This window comes from Mytilus trossulus, chromosome 2, assembly GCF_036588685.1.
Source record: "Mytilus trossulus isolate FHL-02 chromosome 2, PNRI_Mtr1.1.1.hap1, whole genome shotgun sequence".
NCBI lineage: Eukaryota > Metazoa > Mollusca > Bivalvia > Mytilida > Mytilidae > Mytilus > Mytilus trossulus.
In genome coordinates this window covers 74,794,318-74,817,995 of record NC_086374.1, presented here as the reverse complement: position 1 = coordinate 74,817,995, position 23,678 = coordinate 74,794,318, and the positions used below count along the sequence as shown (strand labels likewise).

General features: G+C 31.2%; 1 protein-coding gene across 9 annotated transcripts in view; it reads left to right on the top strand.

The window, feature by feature from the left end:
- LOC134708014 (uncharacterized) overlaps positions 1-23,678 on the top strand; it is a 105,817-nt gene that overhangs the window by 64,285 nt on the left and 17,854 nt on the right. The window contains exons 6-7 of one of the 9 annotated variants that reach the window (XM_063568250.1): positions 6,738-6,874; positions 18,338-18,452. The exons of 3 other annotated variants lie outside the window; for them this stretch is intronic. In XM_063568250.1, coding sequence (XP_063424320.1) covers positions 6,738-6,862 — 125 coding nt within the window. In that variant the 3' untranslated portion in view covers positions 6,863-6,874; positions 18,338-18,452. Of the gene's footprint in view, positions 1-6,737; positions 6,875-18,337; positions 19,397-19,752; positions 20,005-20,028; positions 22,793-23,678 lie in introns of those variants that run through there. 5 more of the 9 variants (XM_063568245.1, XM_063568243.1, XM_063568244.1 and 2 more) reach the window with 5 other exon arrangements.

The following is a 23,678-nucleotide window of genomic DNA, read 5'->3' as shown; positions in this document are numbered from 1 at the left end:
TTACTTTAGTTTGCCTGAACCAAATTGTATGATTGAAACTGATACGCAATGCTTATAACCACAATTCACAAGTCAAGTTTGAAATTTTGTTGCGTAACTTGTACCATTCTAGCGTTTAATGCGACTTTACAAAAAGAAAAGTGGCTGGAAATTTAAGTTTCTGTTCTCTAATTAGTATAGTATGTCCTAACCAAATGTTATGAAACTTATACACAATTATTATTACCACAAACACTAATCAAGTTTGAATTTGTGGATTTAGTTTTACTGCTCTTAAGTTGTGCTTTGTTACAAATGAAATCAGATGCTCTGCAGGGCACAGCTTTATACGACTGCAGAAGTCGAACCCTGAACAGTTGGGACAAGTATGGACACAACATTCAGGCTTGATACAGCTCTGAATTTGGATTGCGATCAAATTGTTGACGTAACATTGGTTTCTGACACAAAACAAATGTCAAGATCTTACAATTCTATTGCACAATACTGTATAATTAGAATGAATAAACAATGTTTATTAACCAATAATTCAGATCAAGTAAAAATGTTGGTAGTGTCACATTTACAGTTCATGAGTTTATAACGTTAATGCTAGCGAGGGCATCATTTGAGTCCCATGGACATGTTCCCTATTTTTGATAAAAGCCTTTAATATAAATTCACTTTCTTAACAGTTGTATTGATTTAAGTTACTGTAACTGTCTAATTTATAAGTAAGGATGCAGTATTTTTGCAAAGAACCAATGCTATCCAAAAGATTTCAAAGAATGAAAATGTATTAATACATGTAACTAGAGGCCACTTTAAAGGTCGTCAATAATGAGAAATATTTGTACCATATACATGTTGAAAGCTTTTAACAGGCCCCGATATGAAACATGTGGAACAATTAATTTACTAAAAACAAATATGAAGGCATTAAACCAATAGAAAAATACTAATTCACAGGCCCTTGAAGTTGAGCATGGCATGGGTAATTAAAGAAATTAACAGAGCTTCCTGCATGTATGTTTCATTATTCTAGATCTACAGTCATGACAGTTTAAGGTTGCAATCATGAGAAAATATCAAAACTTTTTATGATAAACATAAAAAAGAGATTTTTGATAATTACTGACGAGACAATGGTTTAGTTTGAAACATCAAAGCTGTAATGAAATACATATTCGAAATAATACACGTCTATAACCTTTTTGGAATAATACACAGCTAAAGTTGCAAACTTTCCAGAGGTGCTATCCAGCACTTTGATTTGAAATACTGAGGCTTTTCTACCTCAGACATAGATTACCTTGGCTGTATTTTTGGCAATTTTTTTTTTAGGAATTTTGGTCGTCAATGCTCTTCAACTTCGTACTTTATTTGGCCGTTTTACCTTTTTTGTATTTGAGCGTCGCTGATGAGTCTTTTGTAGACGAAACGCGCGTCAGTCCTGGTATCTATGATGAATTATTTACTCTTATAGAAGGTTTATCCTCAAAATGATAATTTGTTTCCGTATTTTGTTTATTCTGCCTTAAACTGAAGAAAATTGAAAGAAATTGTGGACAATAAAAAATGATCAGCAAAAGGTTTTTGTCATGAATTCTATTCTAGTCTACTATGTTGGAGGGTCAATTGTTTAAGATTTTGATAGACCTAGTTGAGTGGCACTGGCAGAACAGTAAATCTAACAGAAGGAAGGGAATGCCTTGTGGAAATATCAAAACTTGGACAAAGCTGGATGATTTGTCCATTATGAGCTGACTTTCTATGGAGATGGGTGGGAAAAAGCAAAATATATTTACAGAGTGGAAATTAATTTTGGTCAGTTTGAATTGACTTTTGTTTCACATGCAATGAATTTCCCAGATTGTGAGACATCAATAGAAATGTTGTTACAGTGGCAACATCAAATCTTAACTGAATGTATGGAGCTTTATATTTCTGAAGGTAGAGAGAAACCTGGATGCTTCATACTTTGAATACAGATTCAGTATGCTAGAAGTTTCTGTCTATCTTGTGTTCACTGCCCTTAACCTCGTTTTCATGGTTTAGTGGGTGCCTTAAACAAATTTGAAAGATTGTTGAATGCTCATCTTAATATGACTATGGTTCATCAGTCAGTTTTGGTGGTGTTTCTTTTTTACAGAGTATGACTCTGATGTATTGATACATTTCCATCATGCATACATTATGCAAATTAGTTTTGGGTATTCAACCGATCTTTAAAAGTTATAGATCCGCGGTCATTACAAATGAAAAAGGTGCGTTTTTATACCTGTGATTTCCGTTCTCCTGTCGTACGATATTTCAACAAAATATGGAATTATTTCAGTTGTTGATTTAGTACTGAACATTTGACTGAATTATCTCTTATAAATACGGTTTTATTGTCGAGCCTTCGACTTAAGTTGAAAAAGCGAGACTAAGTGATCCTACATTCCGTCGTCGTCGTCGGCGGCGGCGTCCACAAATATTCACTCTGTGGTGAGAGTTTTTGAAATTTTAATAACTTTCTTAAACTATACTGGATTTCTACCAAACTTGGACAGAAGCTTGTTTATGATCATAAGATAGTATCAAGAAGTAAATTTTGTAAAAAAAATAATCATTTTTGTCCATATTTTACTTTTAAATGGACTTAGTTTTTCTGCGGGGAAACATTACATTCACTCTGTGGTTAAAGTTTTTAAAATTTAAATAACTTTCTTAAACTATCCTGGGTTTGTACCAAACTTGGACAGAAGCATGTTTCTAGTCATAAGATATTATTCAGAAGTAAATTTGTAAAAATATAACTCCATTTTTTTCTGTATTTTACTTTTAAATGGACTTAGATTTTCTTCCAGTTAACATTACATACAGTCTGTAGTTAAAGTTTTCAAAACATTTATTAGATTCATTAACTATCCTAGATTTTTACCAAACTTGGACAGAAGCTTCTTACAATCATAAGATAGTATCAAGGGGAATATTTTTATTGATTTTTTTTCCTCATTGTGGTTGAGCCTGCGATTTACAGCAAAAGTAGGCGAGACACTGGGTTCCGCGGAACCCTTACAAATTTTATGTTTAATTGGTGTTTAAGAAAGAAGTCAGGTGCTCTTGTTCATTCATAAAATTATCGTTCATTCATAAATTTATCGTAAAATCAAAATCACTACACACTCAGGTCACACAGGTTATAAATACGTTTACCTGTAATCTAAAATAGACAAACTTAGCGGACACCCCTTACTATAGTGTGTGATAACATTGCGTGAGGGAATTTGAAGTTTGCTATAGAACTGTTCCGATTTCAACGCACTTTATGACGATACCACTTAAATCAGTATGAATGACCAGTGTTTTAAGAAATAATTTACTTTAAAATCCCGTATCATTTGTGAACTATTAAATGTTTTACCAGGACGATTTTTTTGTATAAAGTCAATAATTGTGTGAACTTTTGAACCCCAAACTTTTTATAGCCTTAAATTCGCTAATGAAAGGGCTGTTTGTTCTTGTTCGTATAATATCAATTTAATGTCATGTTTGCCCCCCCCCCCCCCCCCTTGTTTGGGATTGCATCAGAACTATAGTTATCTCGTATCGCATGAGGATGACACATATTAACTGAGCAATTATGTTTGGGACTTGTATATATATAGTTTTAAGAAATGATGTCAAAGTAACATTATGAAAATATTTTTTGGTAAGCTGAAATAGATATTTATTTTTTACCTGACATGTTTTATATGTTTTGTAAGAAATTTTATTTCTGTCCCGTTTTTCAACATTTATAATTATACCCCAACTTTAGCCTGGTAAACTTGTTGTCTCCTTGTGAAATATAAACCATAAAACTATTTCCTGCTAAAGTCTTTTATTGATATAAAGTTAAAACCTTCTTGATTCTCACAAGACATCACTCCAGTCCTGTCAGGTTTAATTCTTGTTTATGTGGATGAAAAATTAAGTCCCAAAAACATTAACATGGCAGCAGCTGCTTTTACAGCCTTTAAGGCTTTGATTTTTTACAGAAGTGTGTCCACCATTCACTTGCACTGCACTATAATAATAGTAGAATAGAATGATATGATATAAATAGATGAAAATTATATATACATGCAACTGTAATATTAATATAATATATAACAACAATTCAGTGTATTCACTGGGACTATTATTATATTAGTAAAATAGACCAATGTATACTGATTTGTATCACAACTATATAATAGTTATTACGGTGAGGTTGAATTTCCTGTCATTTTTTCATCAACCAAGCACGAACTTGTATCAGAAAAAATATCTCTGTAAATTAACCTCAGTTTCAGGTATAGAGATGTGATCTGTTTCTGTGACATGTGCTTTTGACCATCCACAAGAACCTGTGGTCATCAGATGTTCAGTACTTCAGTACTTTGATTTTGTTTTAAGCTACTATGTTTACAATAGTACATCTATATTTTGTGTTTTGAACAATTCTCTACATAGTTGTACATGTCTGGCAGATACTATCCGATTTCATACTTATTTTCATGGTTCTTTATGGAATGCCATGACTGTCTTCTGATTGTTTAATATGTTTGGTATTTTATGCATTTTGTTCAGTAGTATATATATATTATAATGAAACTGCTAAACATAATAGCCAAAGCACCGAATATAATGTAAAAACTACTAAACCTAATGAAATAACTACTGAACATAATATGAAAACATTATATACATACTACTGAACATTATTTACATACTACTGAACATAATATTCATACTACTGAACATTATATACATACTACTGAACATAATTCATAAAGCACCGAACATATTAAACAATCAACATCAGAAGATAGAGAGATGTGGTGTAGTGGTTAATTTATAGTACATCGGACTATTAACACAAAGTTTCCTGGTTCGATTCCCGTTCCAGGATGAAAATTTCAAGGAATGAATTTTCGGCTCTCCCTTTACACCATTTGCGATTATGGTCTTCAGGAAACGAGGATAGTCCATCGGAAGGGGACGATAAATTGCTGACCCGTGTTAAGAGAGAGCCATATCTCTTGCTCGTAAAAGACACCCTTGTAGATTTCGAAAAAGAGTAGGCTAATACCGATACAAGGCAGAACTCGCACCCGCAAAGTCAAAAGGGATTAATATAAGTTGCAAAACTTGTTTCCCAATCCACTATAAATAAATATGTTTAAACTAAGACAGTCATGGCGTTCCATAGTTCTTTGATCAACATAAAGTGTGTTTCTCAGATACTGTGAGCAAAAGGTCAACTATATTTTGTATATGTAAGGATTGTAAAGTGTTACTGAATAAATAACTGTACGTGTCTGTCTTGCAGGTTTTATTTGACTCTGACCTTGCTTATAAAATGTTGATCATTGAATTATGTTAAGTGATTGTCGTAATACAAATATGAAACCCACACAAACGGAAATCATTCAAATTTAAAAATTATCATCTGGTCATCTGAAATAAATTCATATTAGTTTTGAAAAAAAAAAAAAAAAAATCTTTCAAATTTATTGCCGGATAAAATTTTATTTCTGTGGAGAATTTTGCACTTCCCATAGCAAGCATAGTCGGCATACACGATTAATATTCAAAGAAGCTTACATTATGGTGTTTCTGCTAGAACTTGTCAGTCCAAATAAAAACATTTCAAACTGTGTCAGAACTTGTATTGATTGTATCTTGTTGAGAGTTAATTCTTATTTTTATACGACCACAAAAATTTAAAAGTCAATAATATCACTCTGTGGGTAAAGATTTGGAAAGTTTAATAACTTTCTTAAACTATTCTTGATTTCTAACAAACTTAGACAGAAGCTTGTTTATAATAACAAGACAGTATCCAGATGGAAATTTTGTAAAAATAAAATTCCATTTTTTCCGTATTTTACTAATGACTTAGTTTTTCTGTCGTTACATTACATTACATTACATTGACACTCTGTGGTTAAATTTTTAAAAATTTTGATAACTTTCTTTTAAAAATCATCCTGGGTTTGTACCAAACTTGGACAGAAGCTTTTTTATGATCATAAGATAGTATCCAGTAGTAAATTTTGCACCAAGGAAGATAATTTGGAGCTTTTTCAATCATATAAATATTTTAAATCTGGGAACAAAATGAATTGAATGTTTTGGTTGATTTTGTACCATATCATAAAGTAACGACTAATAGTGTATTATAATCCTGGTACCTTTGATAACTAATTATAGATAAAATTTGTAATAAAAAAAAATGTTTAAATTATTGCTGAAATTTTCGTACCCTGGAGCCTCCCTAAAATCAAGTCACTGAAAGCTCAAAATAAAACACAATACTTTCTTCTTATATACATATGTCTATACTAGGTACGTCCTGATATTGGTTTCCAATTTAGAGCCTAAACCAACTATGAAAGTTATTCACAATATGCTTATAAGCAAAAACACAGATTAAGATCAAATTTGGGTGGCTTCACTTTTATTTATCCCTAGTTTAAGTCCCTTAAAAACATTATATGGAAACAGGGGCATCATGTGTGTACCATGAACACATTTTCCATTTATTTTTGTTAAGTTTTATAAATTCTGTGTCTCCATATGCATATGTTATGTAAGTTGGAAACAAGTTTGAAATATAAAATCATTCCCGATTTAAATTAAAAATAAATACATGTCATCATATAAACAGTTGACAAATGTGTATGAAAGCACAACATATTCTGGTTAAAGATTTAAGGCCAACACAAATTATTATATCTTTGCAGATTTTTGCACATCTTATAGTCGGCATACAAGATCAAAAGTCAAAACAGCTTTACATTGGAGTGTATCTGCAAGAACTTGTCAGGCTAAAAGAAAAAAAATGAAACTGTGTCAGAATTTGACTTGATTTTATCTTTCTGTGAGTTAATTCCTGAACTAGATCAATATAGAATGACAATTAAAGAATACATATGAATTTTCAAAGTACTCATGGTACAAAATGTATATAACCCATTTATCCTAAAGTTGTTACACTTTTATGGTAAGAATAAAATATTGTTGAAACTTAAATTTTAATGTTGAAGACTCTAAATTACAAATAATATGTATAAAAAACAAAAAACAAGATATATTAAAATTGTGCATGGTTGGATATCTTTTGCATCTTTACCATTATGACTAGTTTTATATGAAATGTCACAGGGTTTCTTCTTCTTTTCGTCTTATTTTAGTTTTTTAGGGAATGACATTACATTAATTACATTAAACCACATTTAATTGTTGTGTTTTCTTTGACTTGATCATGTTAAATCATGTTGTATTATTAGTTACATTGTGTGATAATGACCTAATGGGCTTCACTCTAACCTATATGGAATTTACTTACCCCATATATATTGTATTAGGTCACTAGCACACCGTGTAACGAATTTATCTTACCGACTGTCTTCACATGTGGTATTTTGACTAGCGGCCCATCAAAGTGACCAAGTCTTCAATACTTAGTATTAATATCATACTTCAATTTGTCTTTTCAAATAACAAATGCCAACAATAGCAACCTTTAAGCACTATGTTTTTTAATGAACTTATTCCAATCGTGCATTTTAATTACTTCGTCTGTTGAATCCTTTCAGATTTCTTTTTTTTTCTTTTTGTTCGGTCACTCCGGATTCTTCAACCAATAAAAACTGACTGTCACGAAATAGCCTAAATACGGTGATTTAAAGTGGCGTTTAAACATCAAAAATCAAATCAACTCAAATAAAAAAAATTTAAAGGGAAGTAACCCTGTTATGCCAACAATAACAGCGATCCCGCTAACATGTTTAACCCCGCCACATTATTTATTTATGTGCCTATCCCAAGTCAGGAGCCTGTAATTCAGTGGTTGTCGTTTGTTTATGTGTTACATATTTGTTTGTCGTTAATATTTTTACATAAATAAGGCCGTTAGTTTTCTCGTTTGAATTGTTTTACATTGTCCTTTCGGGGCCTTTTATAGCTGACTATGCGGTATGGGCTTTGCTCATTGTTGAAGGCCGTACGGTAACCTATAGTTGTTAATGTTTGTGTTATTTTGGTCTTTTGTGGATAGTTGTCTCATTGGCAATCATACCACATCTTCTTTTTTTATATATATATTCTTAGTTTTAATTATGTTTTAAGATTTTATTTCAACCTTTCATCACCAATTTCTTCGTCTGTTGAATTCTTTCAGATTTTTCCTCAACACTGTTGGGAGGGTTGTGGCATCATTTTTGAAAGGGGTGTAACCCCTTACTAACCCCATATTGTAACTAACCATGTATGGTTGATAACCCTATATTTTTTAAGAACACCCTATACCAAATATACATAGTCACCACGTGTAATCCTTTAACCAATCATAGTCTTCAATACTTAGTATTAATATCATACTTCCATTAGTCTTTTCAAATAACAAATGCCAACAATAGCAACCCTTAAGCATTATTTTTCTTTAATGAACTTATTCCAATCGTTCATTACATGTATTTTAATTAATTCGTCTGTTGAATCCTTTCAGATTTCTTTTTTTCTTTTTGTTCGGTCACTCCGGATTCTTCCATCAATAAAAACTGACTGCCACGAAGTAGCCTAAATACGGTGCTTTAAAGTGGCGTTTAAACATAAAAAATTAAATCGACTCAAATCTTTTTTTTAAAGGGAAGTAACCCTGTTATGCCAACAATAACAGCGATCCCGCTAACATGTTAACCCCGCCACATTATTTATTTATGTGCCTGTCCCAAGTCAGGAGCCTGTAATTCAGTGGTTGTCGTTTGTTTATGTGTTACATATTTGTTTGTCGTTAATATTTTTACATAAATAAGGCCGTTAGTTTTCTCGTTTGAATTGTTTTACATTGTCCTTTCGGGGCCTTTTATAGCTGACTATGCGGTATGGGCTTTGCTCATTGTTGAAGGCCGTACGGTGACCTATAGTTGTTAATGTTTGTGTCATTTTGGTCTTTTGTGGATAGTTGTCTCATTGGCAATCATACCACATCTTCTTTTTCTTTTATATATATTCTTAGTTTTAATTATGTTTTAAGAAACTTATTTCAACCTTTCATCACCAATTTCGTCGTCTGTTGAATTCTTTCAGATTTTTCCTCAACATTGTTGGAAGGGTTGTGGCATCATTTTTGAAAGGGGTGTAACCCCTTATTAACCCGATATTGTTACTAACCATGTATGGTTGCTAACCCTATATTTTTTAGGACACCTTATATACATAGTCACCACGTGTAATCCTTTAACCAATCATATCTCTATAAATCTATAGGAGGTAAGATAAATAATAATAAACCACTCTTACATTCTAATGTTAGGTCTTTTTCTATGCCCCAACTCCGATAGAAGAGGGGCAATATGTTTTCTAGTCTGTGCGTCCGTTCGTTTGTTCGTCCGTCCGTTCGTTTGTTCGTCCGTTCGTTTGTTCGTCAGTCTATCCCGCTTCAGGTTAAAGTTTTTGGTCAAGGTAGCCATATTTGATGAAGTTGAAGTCTAATTAACTTGAAACTTAGCGCACATGTTCCAGCTATGATATGATCTTTTTATACGACCGCAAATTTTGAAAAATTTTCGTCGTATATTGCTATCACGTTGGCGTCGTCGTCGTCGTCGTCGTCGTCCGAATACTTTTAGTTTTCGCACTCTAACTTTAGTAAAAGTGAATAGAAATCTATGAAATTTTAACACAAGGTTTATGACCATAAAAGAAAGGTTGGTATTGATTTTGGGAGTTTTGGTCCCAATATTTTAGGAATACGGGGCCAAAAAGGGCCCAAATAAGCATTTTCTTGGTTTTCGCACAATAACTTTAGTTTAAGTTAATAGAAATCTATGAAATTTTGACACAAAGTTTATGACCACAAAAGAAAGGTTGGGATTGATTTTGGGAGTTTTGGTTTCAACAGTTTAGGAATTAGGGGCCAATAAAGGGCCCAAATAAGCATTATTCTTGGTTTTCGCACAATAACTTTAGTTTAAGTAAATAGAGATCAATGAAATTTAAACACAAGGTTTATGACCACAAAAGGAAGGTTGGTATTGATTTTGGGAGTTTAGGTCCCAACAGTTTAGGAATTGGGGGCCAAAAAGGGACCCAAATAAGCATTTTTCTTGGTTTTCGCACCATAACGTTTAGGAAAAAGGGGCCCAAAGGGTGCAAATTAAACTTTGTTTGATTTCATCAAAATTGAATAATTGGGGTTCTTTGATATGCCCAATCTAACTGTGTATGTAGATTCTTAACTTTTGGTCCCGTTTTCAAATTGGTCTACATTAAGGTTTTGATTTTGACAAAAAATGAATCGGTTGGGTTCTTTGATATATGTTGAATCTAAAAATGTACTTAGATTCTTGATTATTGGCCCAGTTTTCAAGTTGGTCCATATCGGGGTCCAAAATTAAACTTTGTTTGATTTCATCAAAAATTGAATAAATGGGGTTCTTTGATATGCCAAATCTAACTGTGTATGTAGATTCTTCATTTTTGGTCCTGTTTTCAAATCGGTCTACATTAAAGTCCAAAGGGTCCAAAATTAAACTAAGTTTGATTTAAACAAAAATTGAATTCTTGGGCCTCTTTGATATGCTAAATCTAAACATGTAATTAGATTTTTTATTATGGGCCCAGTTTTCAAGTTGGTCCAAATCAGGATCTAAAATTATTATATTAAGTATTGTGCAATAGCAAGTCTTTTCAAATGCACAGTATTGTGCAATGGCAAGAAATATCTAATTGCACAATATTGTGAAATAGCATTTTTTTTTAATTAGAGTTATCTTTCTTTGTCCAGAATAGTAAGCAAGAAATATCTTATTGCACAATATTGTGCAATAGCAAGATTTTTTTTTTAATTTGAGCTATCTTTCTTTGTCCAGAATCAACTTAATTCTTTGTTATATACAATATACAATGTATATTCACTTTTTACTACCAACTGATAAATTTGAATAATCTTTAACATTCAGTGATAACAAGCAGTTTTTTTACATCTTAATATTTTATGTTGTATTTAAATGAGTAGTTATTGTTGCAAACTCCATTAGAATATTTTAATTGAGATTAGTTTTGGAATAAGGGAAAGAGGGATGTGATTAAAAAATTGGGTTCAATTTTTCTCATTTGAAATTTCATAAATAAAAAGAAAATTTCTTCAAACATTTTTTTGAGAGGATTAATATTCAACAGCATAGTGAATTGCTCTAAGAGAAAACAAAAATTTTAAGTTCATTAGAACACATTCATTCTGTGTCAGAAACCTATGCTGTGTCAACTATTCAATCACAATCCAAATTTAGAGCTGAATCCAGCTTGAATGTTGTGTCCATACTTGCCCCAACCGTTCAGGGTTCAACCTCTGCGGTCGTATAAAGCTACGCCCTGCGGAGCATCTGGTTACATTTTATGCCAAATTATAGTTTTGACACTAATTTCACGGTCAATTGAACACAGAATATGATTTTGCAAGTTTCAGGTTCAAAATTTGGGTTAAAGTTTTTGGTCAAGGTAGTTTTTCATGAAGTTGAAGTCCAATCAACTTGAAACTGAGTATAAAAATTGTTCCCTATGAAATGATCTTTCTAATTTTAATGCCAAATTAGAGTTTTTACCCAATTTAACAGTCCACTTAACATAGAAAATGATAGTGCGAGTGGGGCATCTGTGTACTAATGGACACATTTTGTGTTACTCATATTACATCGTGTTGTATATGATAATAGACCACATTCAAATGTTAGGTCTTTTTTACTCATTTTACATCATGTTGTATATGATAATAGACCACATTCAAATGTTAGGTCTTTTTTTACTCATTTTACCTTGTAATGTATATGATAATAGACCACATTTAAATGTAAGGTTTTTTTTACTCATTTTACATCATGTTGTATATGATAATAGACCACATTCAAATGTGAGGTCTTTTTTTACTCATATTATCTCGTGTTGTATATGATAATAGACCACATTCAAATATTAGGTCATTTTTTACTAATATTACATCATGTTGTATATGATATTAGACCGCATTCAAATGTTTGGGCTTTTTACTCATTTTACCTCGTGTTGTAAATGATAATAGACCACATTCAAATATTAGGTCTTTTTTACTCATATTACCTCGTGTTGTATATGATAATAGACCACATTTAAATGTTAGGCCTTTTTTTACTCATTTTACATCATGTTGTATATGATAATAGACCACATTTAAATGTTAGGCCTTTTTTTACTCATTTTACCTCGTGTTGTATATGATAATAGACCACATTCTAATGTTAGGTCTTTTTTACTCATTTTACCTCGTGTTGTATATGATAATAGACCACATTTAAATGTAAGGTCTTTTTTTACTCATATACCATCATGTTGTATATGATAATATTTATCTGACCATATTTAAATGTTAGGTCTTTTTGTCGAGCCTTCGACTTTAGTCGAAAAAGCGAGACTAAGCGATCCTACATTCCGTCGTCGTCGTCGTCGTCGGCGGCGTCCACAAATATTCACTCTGTGGTTAAAGTTTTTGAAAATTTAATAACTTTCTTAAACTATACTGGATTTCTACCAAACTTGGACAGAAGCTTGTTTATGATCATAAGATAGTATCCAGAAGTAAATTTTGTAAAAATAAAATTCCATTTTTTCCGTATTTTACTTATAAATGGACTTAGTTTTTTCTGCGGGGTAACATAACATTCACTCTGTGGTTAAAGTTTTTAGAATTTTAATAACTTTCTTAAACTATCCTGGGTTTGTACCAAACTTGGACAGAAGCTTGTTTATGATCATAAGATAGTATCCAGAAGTAAAATTGGTAAAAATAAAATTCCATTTTTTCTGTATTTTACTTATAAATGGACTTAGTTTTTTTCTGCGGGGAAACATAACATTTACTCTGTGGTTAAAGTTTTTAGAATTTTAAAAACTTTCTTAAACTATCCTGGGTTTGTACCAAACTTGGACAGAAGCTTGTTTATGATCATAAGATAGTATCCAGAAGTAAATTTTGTAAAAAAATAAATCCGTTTTTTCCGTATTTTACTTTTAAATGGAATTAGTTTTTCTGCTGGGTAAAATTACATTGTCTCTGTGGTTAAAGTTTTTAAAATTTTCATAACTTTCTTAAACTATCCTGGGTTTATACCAATCTTTGACAGAAGCTTATTTATGATCATAAGACAGTATCCAGAAGTAAATTTTGTAAAAACATCTCTCTATTTTTTCTGTATTTTTCTTTTAAATGGACTTCAATTTCCTTCCAGTTCACATTACATACAGTCTGCAGTTAAAGTTTTCAAAACATTTATTATATTCATTAAACTATCATAGATTTTTACCAAAATTGGACAGAAGCTTCTTACAATCATAAGATAGTATCAAGAGGAATATTTTTATTGATTTTTTTCCTCATTTTTGTTGAGCCTGCGATTTACAGCAAAAGTAGGCGAGACACTGGGTTCCGCGGAACCCTTACAAATTTTTTTACTCTTTTTATACGACCGCAAATTTTGAAAAAATTTTCGTCGTATATTGCTATCACGTTGGCGTCGTCGTCGTCGTCGTCGTCGTCGTCGTCGTCGTCGTCCGAATACTTTTAGTTTTCGCACTCTAACTTTAGTAAAAGTGAATAGAAATCTATGAAATTTTAACACAAGGTTTATGACCATAAAAGGAAGGCTGGTATTGATTTTGGGAGTTTTGGTGTCAACATTTTAGGAATTAGGGGCCAAAAAGGGCCCAAATAAGCATTTTCTTGGTTTTCGCACTATAACTTTAGTTTAAGTGAATAGAAATCTATGAAATTTTGACACAAGGTTTATGACCACAAAAGAAAGGTTGGGATTGATTTTGGGAGTTTTGGTTTCAACAGTTTAGGAATTAGGGGCCAAAAAAGGGCCCAAATTAGCATTATTCTTGGTTTTCGCACAATAACTTTAGTTAAAGTAAATAGAAATCAATGAAATTTAAACACAATGTTTATGACCACAAAAGGAAGGTTGGTATTGATTTTGGGAGTTTCGGTCCCAACAGTTTATGAATTAGGGGCCAAATTGGGACCCAAATAAGCATTTTTCTTGGTTTTCGCACCATAGCGTTAGTATAAGTAAATAGAAATCTATGAAATTTAAACACAAGGGTTATGACTATAAAAGGAAGGTTGGTATTGATTTTGGGAGTTTTGGTCCCAACAGTTAAGGAAAAAGGGGCTCAAAGGGTCCAAAATTAAACTACTTTGTTTGATTTCATCAAAATTGAATAATTGGGGTTCTTTAATATGCCGAATCTAACTGTGTATGAAGATTCTTAATTTTTGGTCCCGTTTTCAAATTGGTCTACATTAAGGTCCAAAGGGTCCAAAATTAAACTTAGTTTGATTTTAACAAAAATTGAAACCTTGGGGTTCTTTGATATGCTGAATCTTAAAATGTACTTAGATTTTTTATTATTGGCCCAGTTTTCAAGTTGGCCCAAATCGAGGTCCAAAATTAAACATTGTTTGATTTCATCAAAAATTGAATAATTGGGGTTCTTTGATATGCCAAATCTAACTGTGTATGTAGATTCTTAATTTTTGGTCCAGTTTTAAAATTGGTCTAAATTAAAGTGCAAAGGGTCCAAAATTAAACTAAGTTTGATTTTAACAAAAATTAAATTCTTGGGCCTCTTTGATATGCTGAATCTAAACATGTACTTATATTTTTATACGACCGCAAATTTTGAAAAAATTTTCGTCGTATATTGCTATCACGTTGGCGTCGTCGTCGTCGTCGTCGTCGTCGTCGTCGTCCGAATACTTTAAGTTTTCGCACTCTAACTTTAGTAAAAGTGAATAGAAATCTATGAAATTTTAACACAAGGTTTATGACCATAAAAGGAAGGCTGGTATTGATTTTGGGAGTTTTGGTCCCAACATTTTAGGAATTAGGGGCCAAAAAGGGCCCAAATAAGCATTTTCTTGGTTTTCGCACTATAACTTTAGTTTAAGTTAATAGAAATCTATGAAATTTTGACACAAGGTTTATGACCACAAAAGAAAGGTTGGGATTGATTTTGGGAGTTTTGGTTTCAACAGTTTAGGAATTAGGGGCCAAAAAAGGGCCCAAATAAGCATTATTCTTGGTTTTCGCACAATAACTTTAGTTAAAGTAAATAGAAATCAATGAAATTTAAACACAATGTTTATGACCACAAAAGGAAGATTGGTATTGATTTTGGGAGTTTCGGTCCCAACAGTTTAGGAATTAGGGGCCAAAAAGGGACCCAAATAAGCATTTTTCTTGGTTTTCGCACCATAGCGTTAGTATAAGTAAATAGAAATCTATGAAATTTAAACACAAGGTTTATGACTATTAAAGGAAGGTTGGTATTGATTTTGGGAGTTTTGGTCCCAACAGTTAAGGAAAAAGGGGCCCAAAGGGTCCAAAATTAAATTTTGTTTGATTTCATCAAAATTGAATAATTCGGGTTCTTTAATATGCCGAATCTAACTGTGTATGTAGATTCTTAATTTTTGGTCCCGTTTTCAAATTGGTCTAAATTAAAGTGCAAAGGGTCCAAAATTAAACTAAGTTTGATTTTAACAAAAATTAAATTCTTGGGCCTCTTTGATATGCTGAATCTAAACATGTACTTAGATTTTTGATTATGGGCCCAGTTTTCAAGTTGGTCCAAATCAGGATCTAAAATTATTATATTAAGTATTGTGCAATAGCAAGTCTTTTCAATTGCACAGTATTGTGCAATGGCAAGAAATATCTAATTTCACAATATTGTGAAATAGCAATTTTTTTTTAATTAAGAGTTATCTTTCTTTGTCCAGTATAGTAAGCAAGAAATATCTGTAAGAATTTTTTTTAATTGGAGTTATCTTTCTTTGTCCAGAATCAACTTAAATCTTTGTTATATACAATATACAATGTATATTCACTTTTTACTACCAACTGATAAATTTAAATAATCTTTACCATTCAGTGATAACAAGCAGTTTTTTTTACATCTTAATATTTTATGATGTATTTAAATGAGTAGTAATTGTTGCAAACTCCATTAGAATATTTTAATTGAAATAAGTTTTGGAATAAGGGAAAGGGGGATGTGATTAAAAAATTGGGTTCAATTTTTCTCATTTGAAATTTCATAAATAAAAAGAAAATTTCTTCTAACATTTTTTTGAGAGGATTAATATTCAACAGCATAGTGAATTGCTCTAAGAGAAAACAAAAAAATTAAGTTCATTTGAATACATTCATTCTGTGTCAGAAACCTATGCTGTGTCAGAAACCTATGCTGTGTCAACTATTTAATCACAATCCAAATTTAGAGCGGAATCCAGCTTGAATGTTGTGTCCATACTTGCCCCAACCGTTCCGGGTTCAACCTCTGCGGTCGTATAAAGCTACGCCCTGCGGAGCATCTGGTTGATTATGGGCCCAGTTTTCAAGTTGGTCCAAATCAGGATCTAAAATTATTATATTAAGTATTGTGCAATAGCAAGTCTTATCAATTGCACAGTATTGTGCAATGGCAAGAAATATCTAATTTCACAATATTGTGAAATAGCAATTTTTTTTTTAATTAAGAGTTATCTTTCTTTGTCCAGTATAGTAAGCAAGAAATATCTGCAATAATTTTTTTTAATTGGAGTTATCTTTCTTTGTCCAGAATCAACTTAAATCTTTGTTATATACAATATACAATGTATATTCACTTTTTACTACCAACTGATAAATTTAAATAATCTTTACCATTCAGTGATAACAAGCAGTTTTTTTACATCTTAATATTTTATGATGTATTTAAATGAGTAGTAATTGTTGCAAACCTCATTAGAATATTTTAATTGAAATTAGTTTTGGAATAAGGGAAAGGGGGATGTGATTAAAAAATTGGGTTAAATTTTTCTCATTTGAAATTTCATAAATAAAAAGAAAATTTCTTCAAACATTTTTTTGAGAGGATTAATATTCAACAGCAAAGTGAATTGCTCTAAGAGAAAACATAAATTTTAAGTTCATTTGAATACATTCATTCTGTGTCAGAAACCTATGCTGTGTCAACTATTTAATCACAATCCAAATTTAGAGCGGAATCCAGCTTGAATGTTGTGTCCATACTTGCCCCAACCGTTCAGGGTTCAACCTCTGCGGTCGTATAAAGCTACGCCCTGCGGAGCATCTGGTTACATATTAATGTTGTATACGACAATATACCACATTCAAATGTTAGGTCTTTTTTTACTCATATTACATCATGTTGTTTGGGATCACAATATATCACATTCACTGATGAGTCTTTTGTAGACGAAACGCGCGTCTGGCGTATATACTAAATTTAGTCCTGGTATCTATGATGAGTTTATTTACAACCACTGGGTCGATGCCACTGCTGGTGGAGATTTATTTCCCCGAGGGTATCACAAACCCAGTAGTCAGCACTTTTTGTGCTGACATGAATTGTCATTGATATGGTTATATTGATAAAACTGTCTACAAATGTTTGATTTTTTTGAAATACTAAGGCTTTTCTACGTCAGGCATAGATTACTTAAGCTGTATTTGGCAAAACTTTTAGGAATTTGGGTCCTCAATGCTCTTCAACTTCGTACTTTATTTGGCCTTTTTAACTTTTTTGGAATCGAGCGTCACTGATGAGTCTTTTGTAGACGAAACGCGTGTCTGGCGTATATACTAAATTTAGTCCTGGTATCTATGATAGAGTTTATTCACATGTTGAGTTTTCTTTTACTCTTGTTACATCATGTTTAAAATTACAATAGATCACTTTCACGTGTTGGGTTTTCTTCTACTCAAGTAGAATGATTGTATATGACATTTCAATAGAGCACAGAAAGTAAGAAGAAAGAGGGTCATATACATGTACCACAAGGATTTTCTCATTCAGCATGTTCAGAAAAAGTTCATTTTTTTTTTAAATTTTAAGATCATAAAATAATTTTTGCCATTTCAATTTTTTTTCGTAGCCTTTACCTTCGAGAGAACCCCTTACATGTACAAATAACTTTTATAAAGATCATCTGAGAGGAAGAACTTTGTCTTATACAATAGGGTTCTGATATCTTACTGACTTTAAAGATACAATAGGGTTCTGATATCTTACTGACTTTAAAGATTCTTTCTTCGTGATAGATTGAAAAAAATTAAGGCATGTTTACAGTTATATTGATATAAAAGTACTTGATGAACAGAAAAAGTGAAATGTGCAGATACAACAGAAAGGAATTGAAGAGTTAAATGAAGACTATAAAATTCTAAATAGACAATTTAATTGTTAACAAACATAATAGCTAATAAGACTGACAAGTTTTCAATTCATTTCTTTCCAGAGTTTTGCTCTTCTCATGGTCGCCATTCTCGTGTTGAAGTAAGAACAGTTTTAGTTCGTAGTATCACCACAACAACATGGCGTGCACAACAAAAATTTTTAAAGCACAAAGACTTTTTCAAAGGACCTCACTCGTAATTGTCTATATTTGCAGATTTCTGTGTTGCAAACAGTCGTCATTCCAGAACTAAAGTGCGAACTGTTCTACAGCGGAGTGTTTGTTTTGCCAGTTGGCATGCTAAACAGAAAGTTATGCAGAATATAAGACCTTCTCAACTCAGCTATTTTTAATTGACAATGTAGCATAACCTGTTTAAAAAAAAGCCACAATTTATTTATTCAAATATAGTGCATTCAGTTGTATTTGTATCTATATTTTTTGTTTGTATAAAAATAATTTATAATACGTCAGACAAAAATCTGAATTAGAAATTATTTTAAGTCAACTTGTGTTTTCCCTACATAACACATGCATTAGAATAGCTTAATGTTACATTTATATACATACTGCATAAGTTAAAGGATAATCTATATTACATTTGTTATAAGATTTTTTTTATCATTAGATGTTTGTTGTTGACTATAAGAAACAGAGGAATTAATTTGTGATTACCATACATATGTGAAATTTGAACAGTATTTTTTATGTTTTTCTAGTTATATATATTATGTTGTTGGGTTGCTATTCTATGTTTTATACCCTACACCTCTTTTCAATAACTGATTGTATCTCATGTAAGATATATCTATGACTGATAATGTTTGCGTTTATACATTAAAAACCTTCCCTTGTTAACCAATTCATCAAGTTAAAAAATCTATTTTATATTTCATTAGCATAGAAGCTCTTATAGTATCACAAGAGAACAAGAACATTGATTTGTATTTGTTGTATTAGTATCTGCATACCCAGATTTGAGCAACCGCCCTCTCAAACTTTAATAGCTTTTAAATTGAGATTTTAAGAATTTAACAAAGAAGTGTCATGTCTTGTTTTTTGTAATAAATCTTTTTGTTCTGAATGATAGCACAAAGATTATTTTAAAAAAAACATGACATGACACTCTAAATGATAGCAAAGCTTTTTTTTTTTTTTTTTTTTTTTTTAAAGAAAAAGAGCCTTAAATGTCATAAATATAAATATGTCTGTTTAACATGTATATACGTTACTAGGCCTTTAATTCATATCTTATATTATCAATCAACGGAAAAGGTTAAACCATAGGACTTTACTCTCAATTGAAAGAATCCAACAGTTGTTTCATGATTTTTACCAAACTATGTGCCAATTAAATTTCACCTTGATTAGATCATGCATTTAAATACTTATTCCTAACAACTTATGTATGCCTGTCCCACCAGTCCTCTCAACTATCAAGAGCTTAAAAAGTGTTAAATTTAATGATATTTTTGCAGATTTCTGTGAGGTCAACAGTTGCCAGCCAAGAACAAAAGCCAGAACAGCCATGCATAATAGTGTCACCTCTGTAACATGGCATGCTACCCACCAAATAAAGACACTTAAGAAAATTTCAATTTTAAAATAATTTCATGTTAACCACATGAAATTATTTTAAAATTGAAATTTGTGTAAACAATAATGCTTGTGGTGTTCTGTATTATTCATAAAAAGGTTGACTTTATAATGAAATACAGATCTATTTATTGGATCATAATTTGGTGTCTTTACAGATTTCTGTGAAGCCCAAAGCCGACATGCCAGAACAAAGGCTAGAACTGCTATGAACAACAGTATTACTTCTATAACTTGGCATGCAAAACAGAGAAAGAAAATGAGATATGGATTGATGGGATTTCCATAGTTGTGTAAATACGTACACACTTTATGTATTTTTCAGTTGACATTAGGATTTTACTCATTGTAGAATTTTAGATGACATTGAATTTTTCACATGACTGTATAAACAAACAAATCATACAAGAATAAAAACTATTTTTATGGAACTGATTATTTGTCCCCTACTACCACGTCCTATGGAATTTTAAGTTTGCACTCCGTCCGTCTGTCTGTTTGTCTCCCTGTCTGTCTATCTGTCCGTCAGTCCAGCAAATCAGTTTCCTACACATTTTTTCTACATACTTGAAGATATTGATTTGATATTTGGTGTATTTTGTTTTGTTCTGGTTTTGTGATTTTATGCCAAGTTATGGTACTTGACTGAAAATTCACTAAAACAAAACCTTTTCCCACACTTTTTGCTGTCCGTCTTGAAGAAATTTATTTGAAAATTGGTTTAGTTTTATCATGACAAGTTAAAGATCAAGTTTGAATTTTGTTCTGGTCTGTTGATTTTGTGCAGAATTATGGTCTATGGACTTGGAAAATTAAATCGATAATAAGTTTTATGCACTTTTTTCGTCATGCTTGAAGATATTTATTTGATATTTGTAATATAGTTTACACCATGACAAGTTATAGATCAAGTTTGAATTGTGTTCTAATACAATGAATATTTTTTAACCAGTAGGGAACTATGTATTGGTATGCATGAATTTTGTCTGGACCAATTTAAATGTTATAACTTTTCTAAAAACTTGTTTCATGTTTACTTTGATTTCTCTGAGTTTTGGTTTTGCAATAATGGTTCATTAACTGATATTTCTAGTAGTAGACTGCATTAAATATAACTGATCAGCTTCAATAAATAGTAAAGTACTGATATTATTATATTGTAAAGGACTTTCTCTCTATATATATATATACATATAAGTGATTGAAAAATTGTATAGTCAGGTTCGGTTATTGGATTTTGTGTACCAAGCAGAACTGTATTTATTTTGATATTATAACAGTTATTTCATGACCTAATTGGAATGTCCTTTGAATTTCAACTGAAAAATATTTTTGTACTAAATAATCTTATGCATGTATAAATAACATTGAAATTCTTTGTAAGATTTTTATGGACTCGGGTTCCAATAAATAAGTTATATGATAGTTCTAATATATTGCCTACTTTGCTGTCTGAAGACACTTTTGTTTGTTATGAACTGATACTTCTTTACATTGACTTTTTATTTTCCCCAAGTTAACATTTACACTACTATTGTTTACTTTTACTTCTATAATAAGTAATGAAGCTGTGTTTTTCTTTTGAAATATCATATTATTAAAAAAAAGTTTTCCAAAAAAAAAAAGTATACACTTTTTTACTGCACAGTTTGTTTGATAACAGTGAAAAAGAGTATAGAACCCAAAACAAGTTCAACCTTGCCTCCTGATCATGTGTCAGTCCATGGTCAGGAAACTCATAGTTATTATAAGACAGATGTTGCTTCCAGTAGTGTGTTATTTTAATTCATTTGTATTGATGACTTGCCTAGACTTTGGACATTTTAATGCCTGTTTAATTATGTAGAGACTTACCCTTTGTCGTCCTTCGGAAAATAGTTACTTGATAATCATTTTTTTTGTATTTCTATTTTGGATGGAAGTTTTATCATCAATTATTAACACATTTTTTTTTTTTTTTTTTTGGAATTCTGGTAAACATGCATGTGTACATGTACAGTATTTCTCTACCATCAAATTTATAAAAAAAAACATGCTGTCTAAAGCTGATACTGTTTAAATATTTGGCATCACATAAAAATTTAAAGGTTATAACTTTTATTGTTTTACAGATTTTTGTGATGCCAATAGCCACCATCCCAAATCAAAAGCCAGGGCAGCAATGACAAGCAGTATTACTTCTATTACATGGCATGCTAGACAGAAAATTAAACAAGCCTCAAAATTCAAATGGAAATAACTTGCATTTTTGCAGTTTTATTTTGCTTTCATATTTTTTACCCAATCATTATTGCAACGAAAAACTTATTAAGAAGTTAAAACTAAATATATTTAAATCTTACATAAGCATTAATGTCAGCTGTAAGATGTTTAAAGGGATCTTTTCATTTTGCACAAGTGCAATCCCCTTCCTTTTTATGTCTCAAAAATTGTCTTCTTCAGTATTTTTTAAAAGTTGACTTTCTTTGGCTGATTCTTGCTGGTATCAAACCTTTTTATAATTATAAATGTATTTGTAACTTATTAACCGATACTTTCAACAAGCAGAAAATAAGAAAATGTGATTGAATACACATTTGCTTGTCAATTTTGTTTAGGCTTCTTGACCTAGAAATAGACAATAAAATGCTGTACAAATTATATATAACACCAGCTTACAGAAAAGGGTGTATAACTGTTATTCAAGTTGATGGATGAGAGTTTTTTTTGTTACCTGTTCAGTGAAAATTTGGTTTTGTAAATAAGAGATGCATATATTATAAAGATATATACATTGTACATGTATTGAAGATTTAATTATATGTTTTCAGTAATTTGTCAAAATTTTGCCTGTATTATTTTATTGCTTTAAGAACATGCTTTATACCAAAATGGTCAAACATTGTTAATACCTTAAGCAATAAATGCTTTATTTTTATGTTAGTGGTGTGTTTTATGACGAACTGTTCTACAAGCAGATGAATTTTCATGAAGAAATAGTAAAACTTGAATGTTTCCTACTTGGCCATTTTCTATTCCTTCAATACTTATTACAAGTAACAATTAAACTGTTTTGTACATGTGACATATAGTTGTCAGATCACCAATTCACACCATCGAATTTTATATGGGTATGTTAAAATAGTCTTACTCTGACACTTACTAGTGCTTTTGGTGCCATCACTTACTAAACTTACCAACAAATGTGCAGATATAAAACTTTTGGTGAAAGAGAAATATATTTATACCATTTTGAGCCCAAATTTACGTTTATGAGATTGCATTAAAAATTGAGGATTAATGCGCATTTCCCATTTCCATTCTCAATTTTCCTTCATAGTATACTAATAAAAATATTTCCAGAAAAACAAGGGTTATTTTTAGTAGAATGGCAATACATGTGCAATTCAGGATATTATACCTGGTTTCTATGAAGTTAAACCTCAATTAAAATATTACTAGTCTAGTAAATATGCTGTGAAGATTGCAAAACTTGGTTGAATAGATAGGGATTTTGAATTGGTGGTCTGAAACCTATTCCTCTCAATCACTGTATGATAATATATGTGTACAGTTATAACTTATCATCAGATATTTTACTGAAAACATGAGAAATAGGAAGGGTGTCACTAGCTAGTTGATGGGGAACTGTTTACCCTACTTGAGTTTCTTAATAGTTTAGGTAGATTTAGTTTTAATTTCTATATAATTTTGTGTTAACTCTATATTGTTTGTCCTTTTGTCTTTTTATCTTTTTGCCATGGTGATGTCATTCATTCTTGATGCATGTCTTTGATAATTGAACCAGAAATTAAGTCCTGTTCATTGA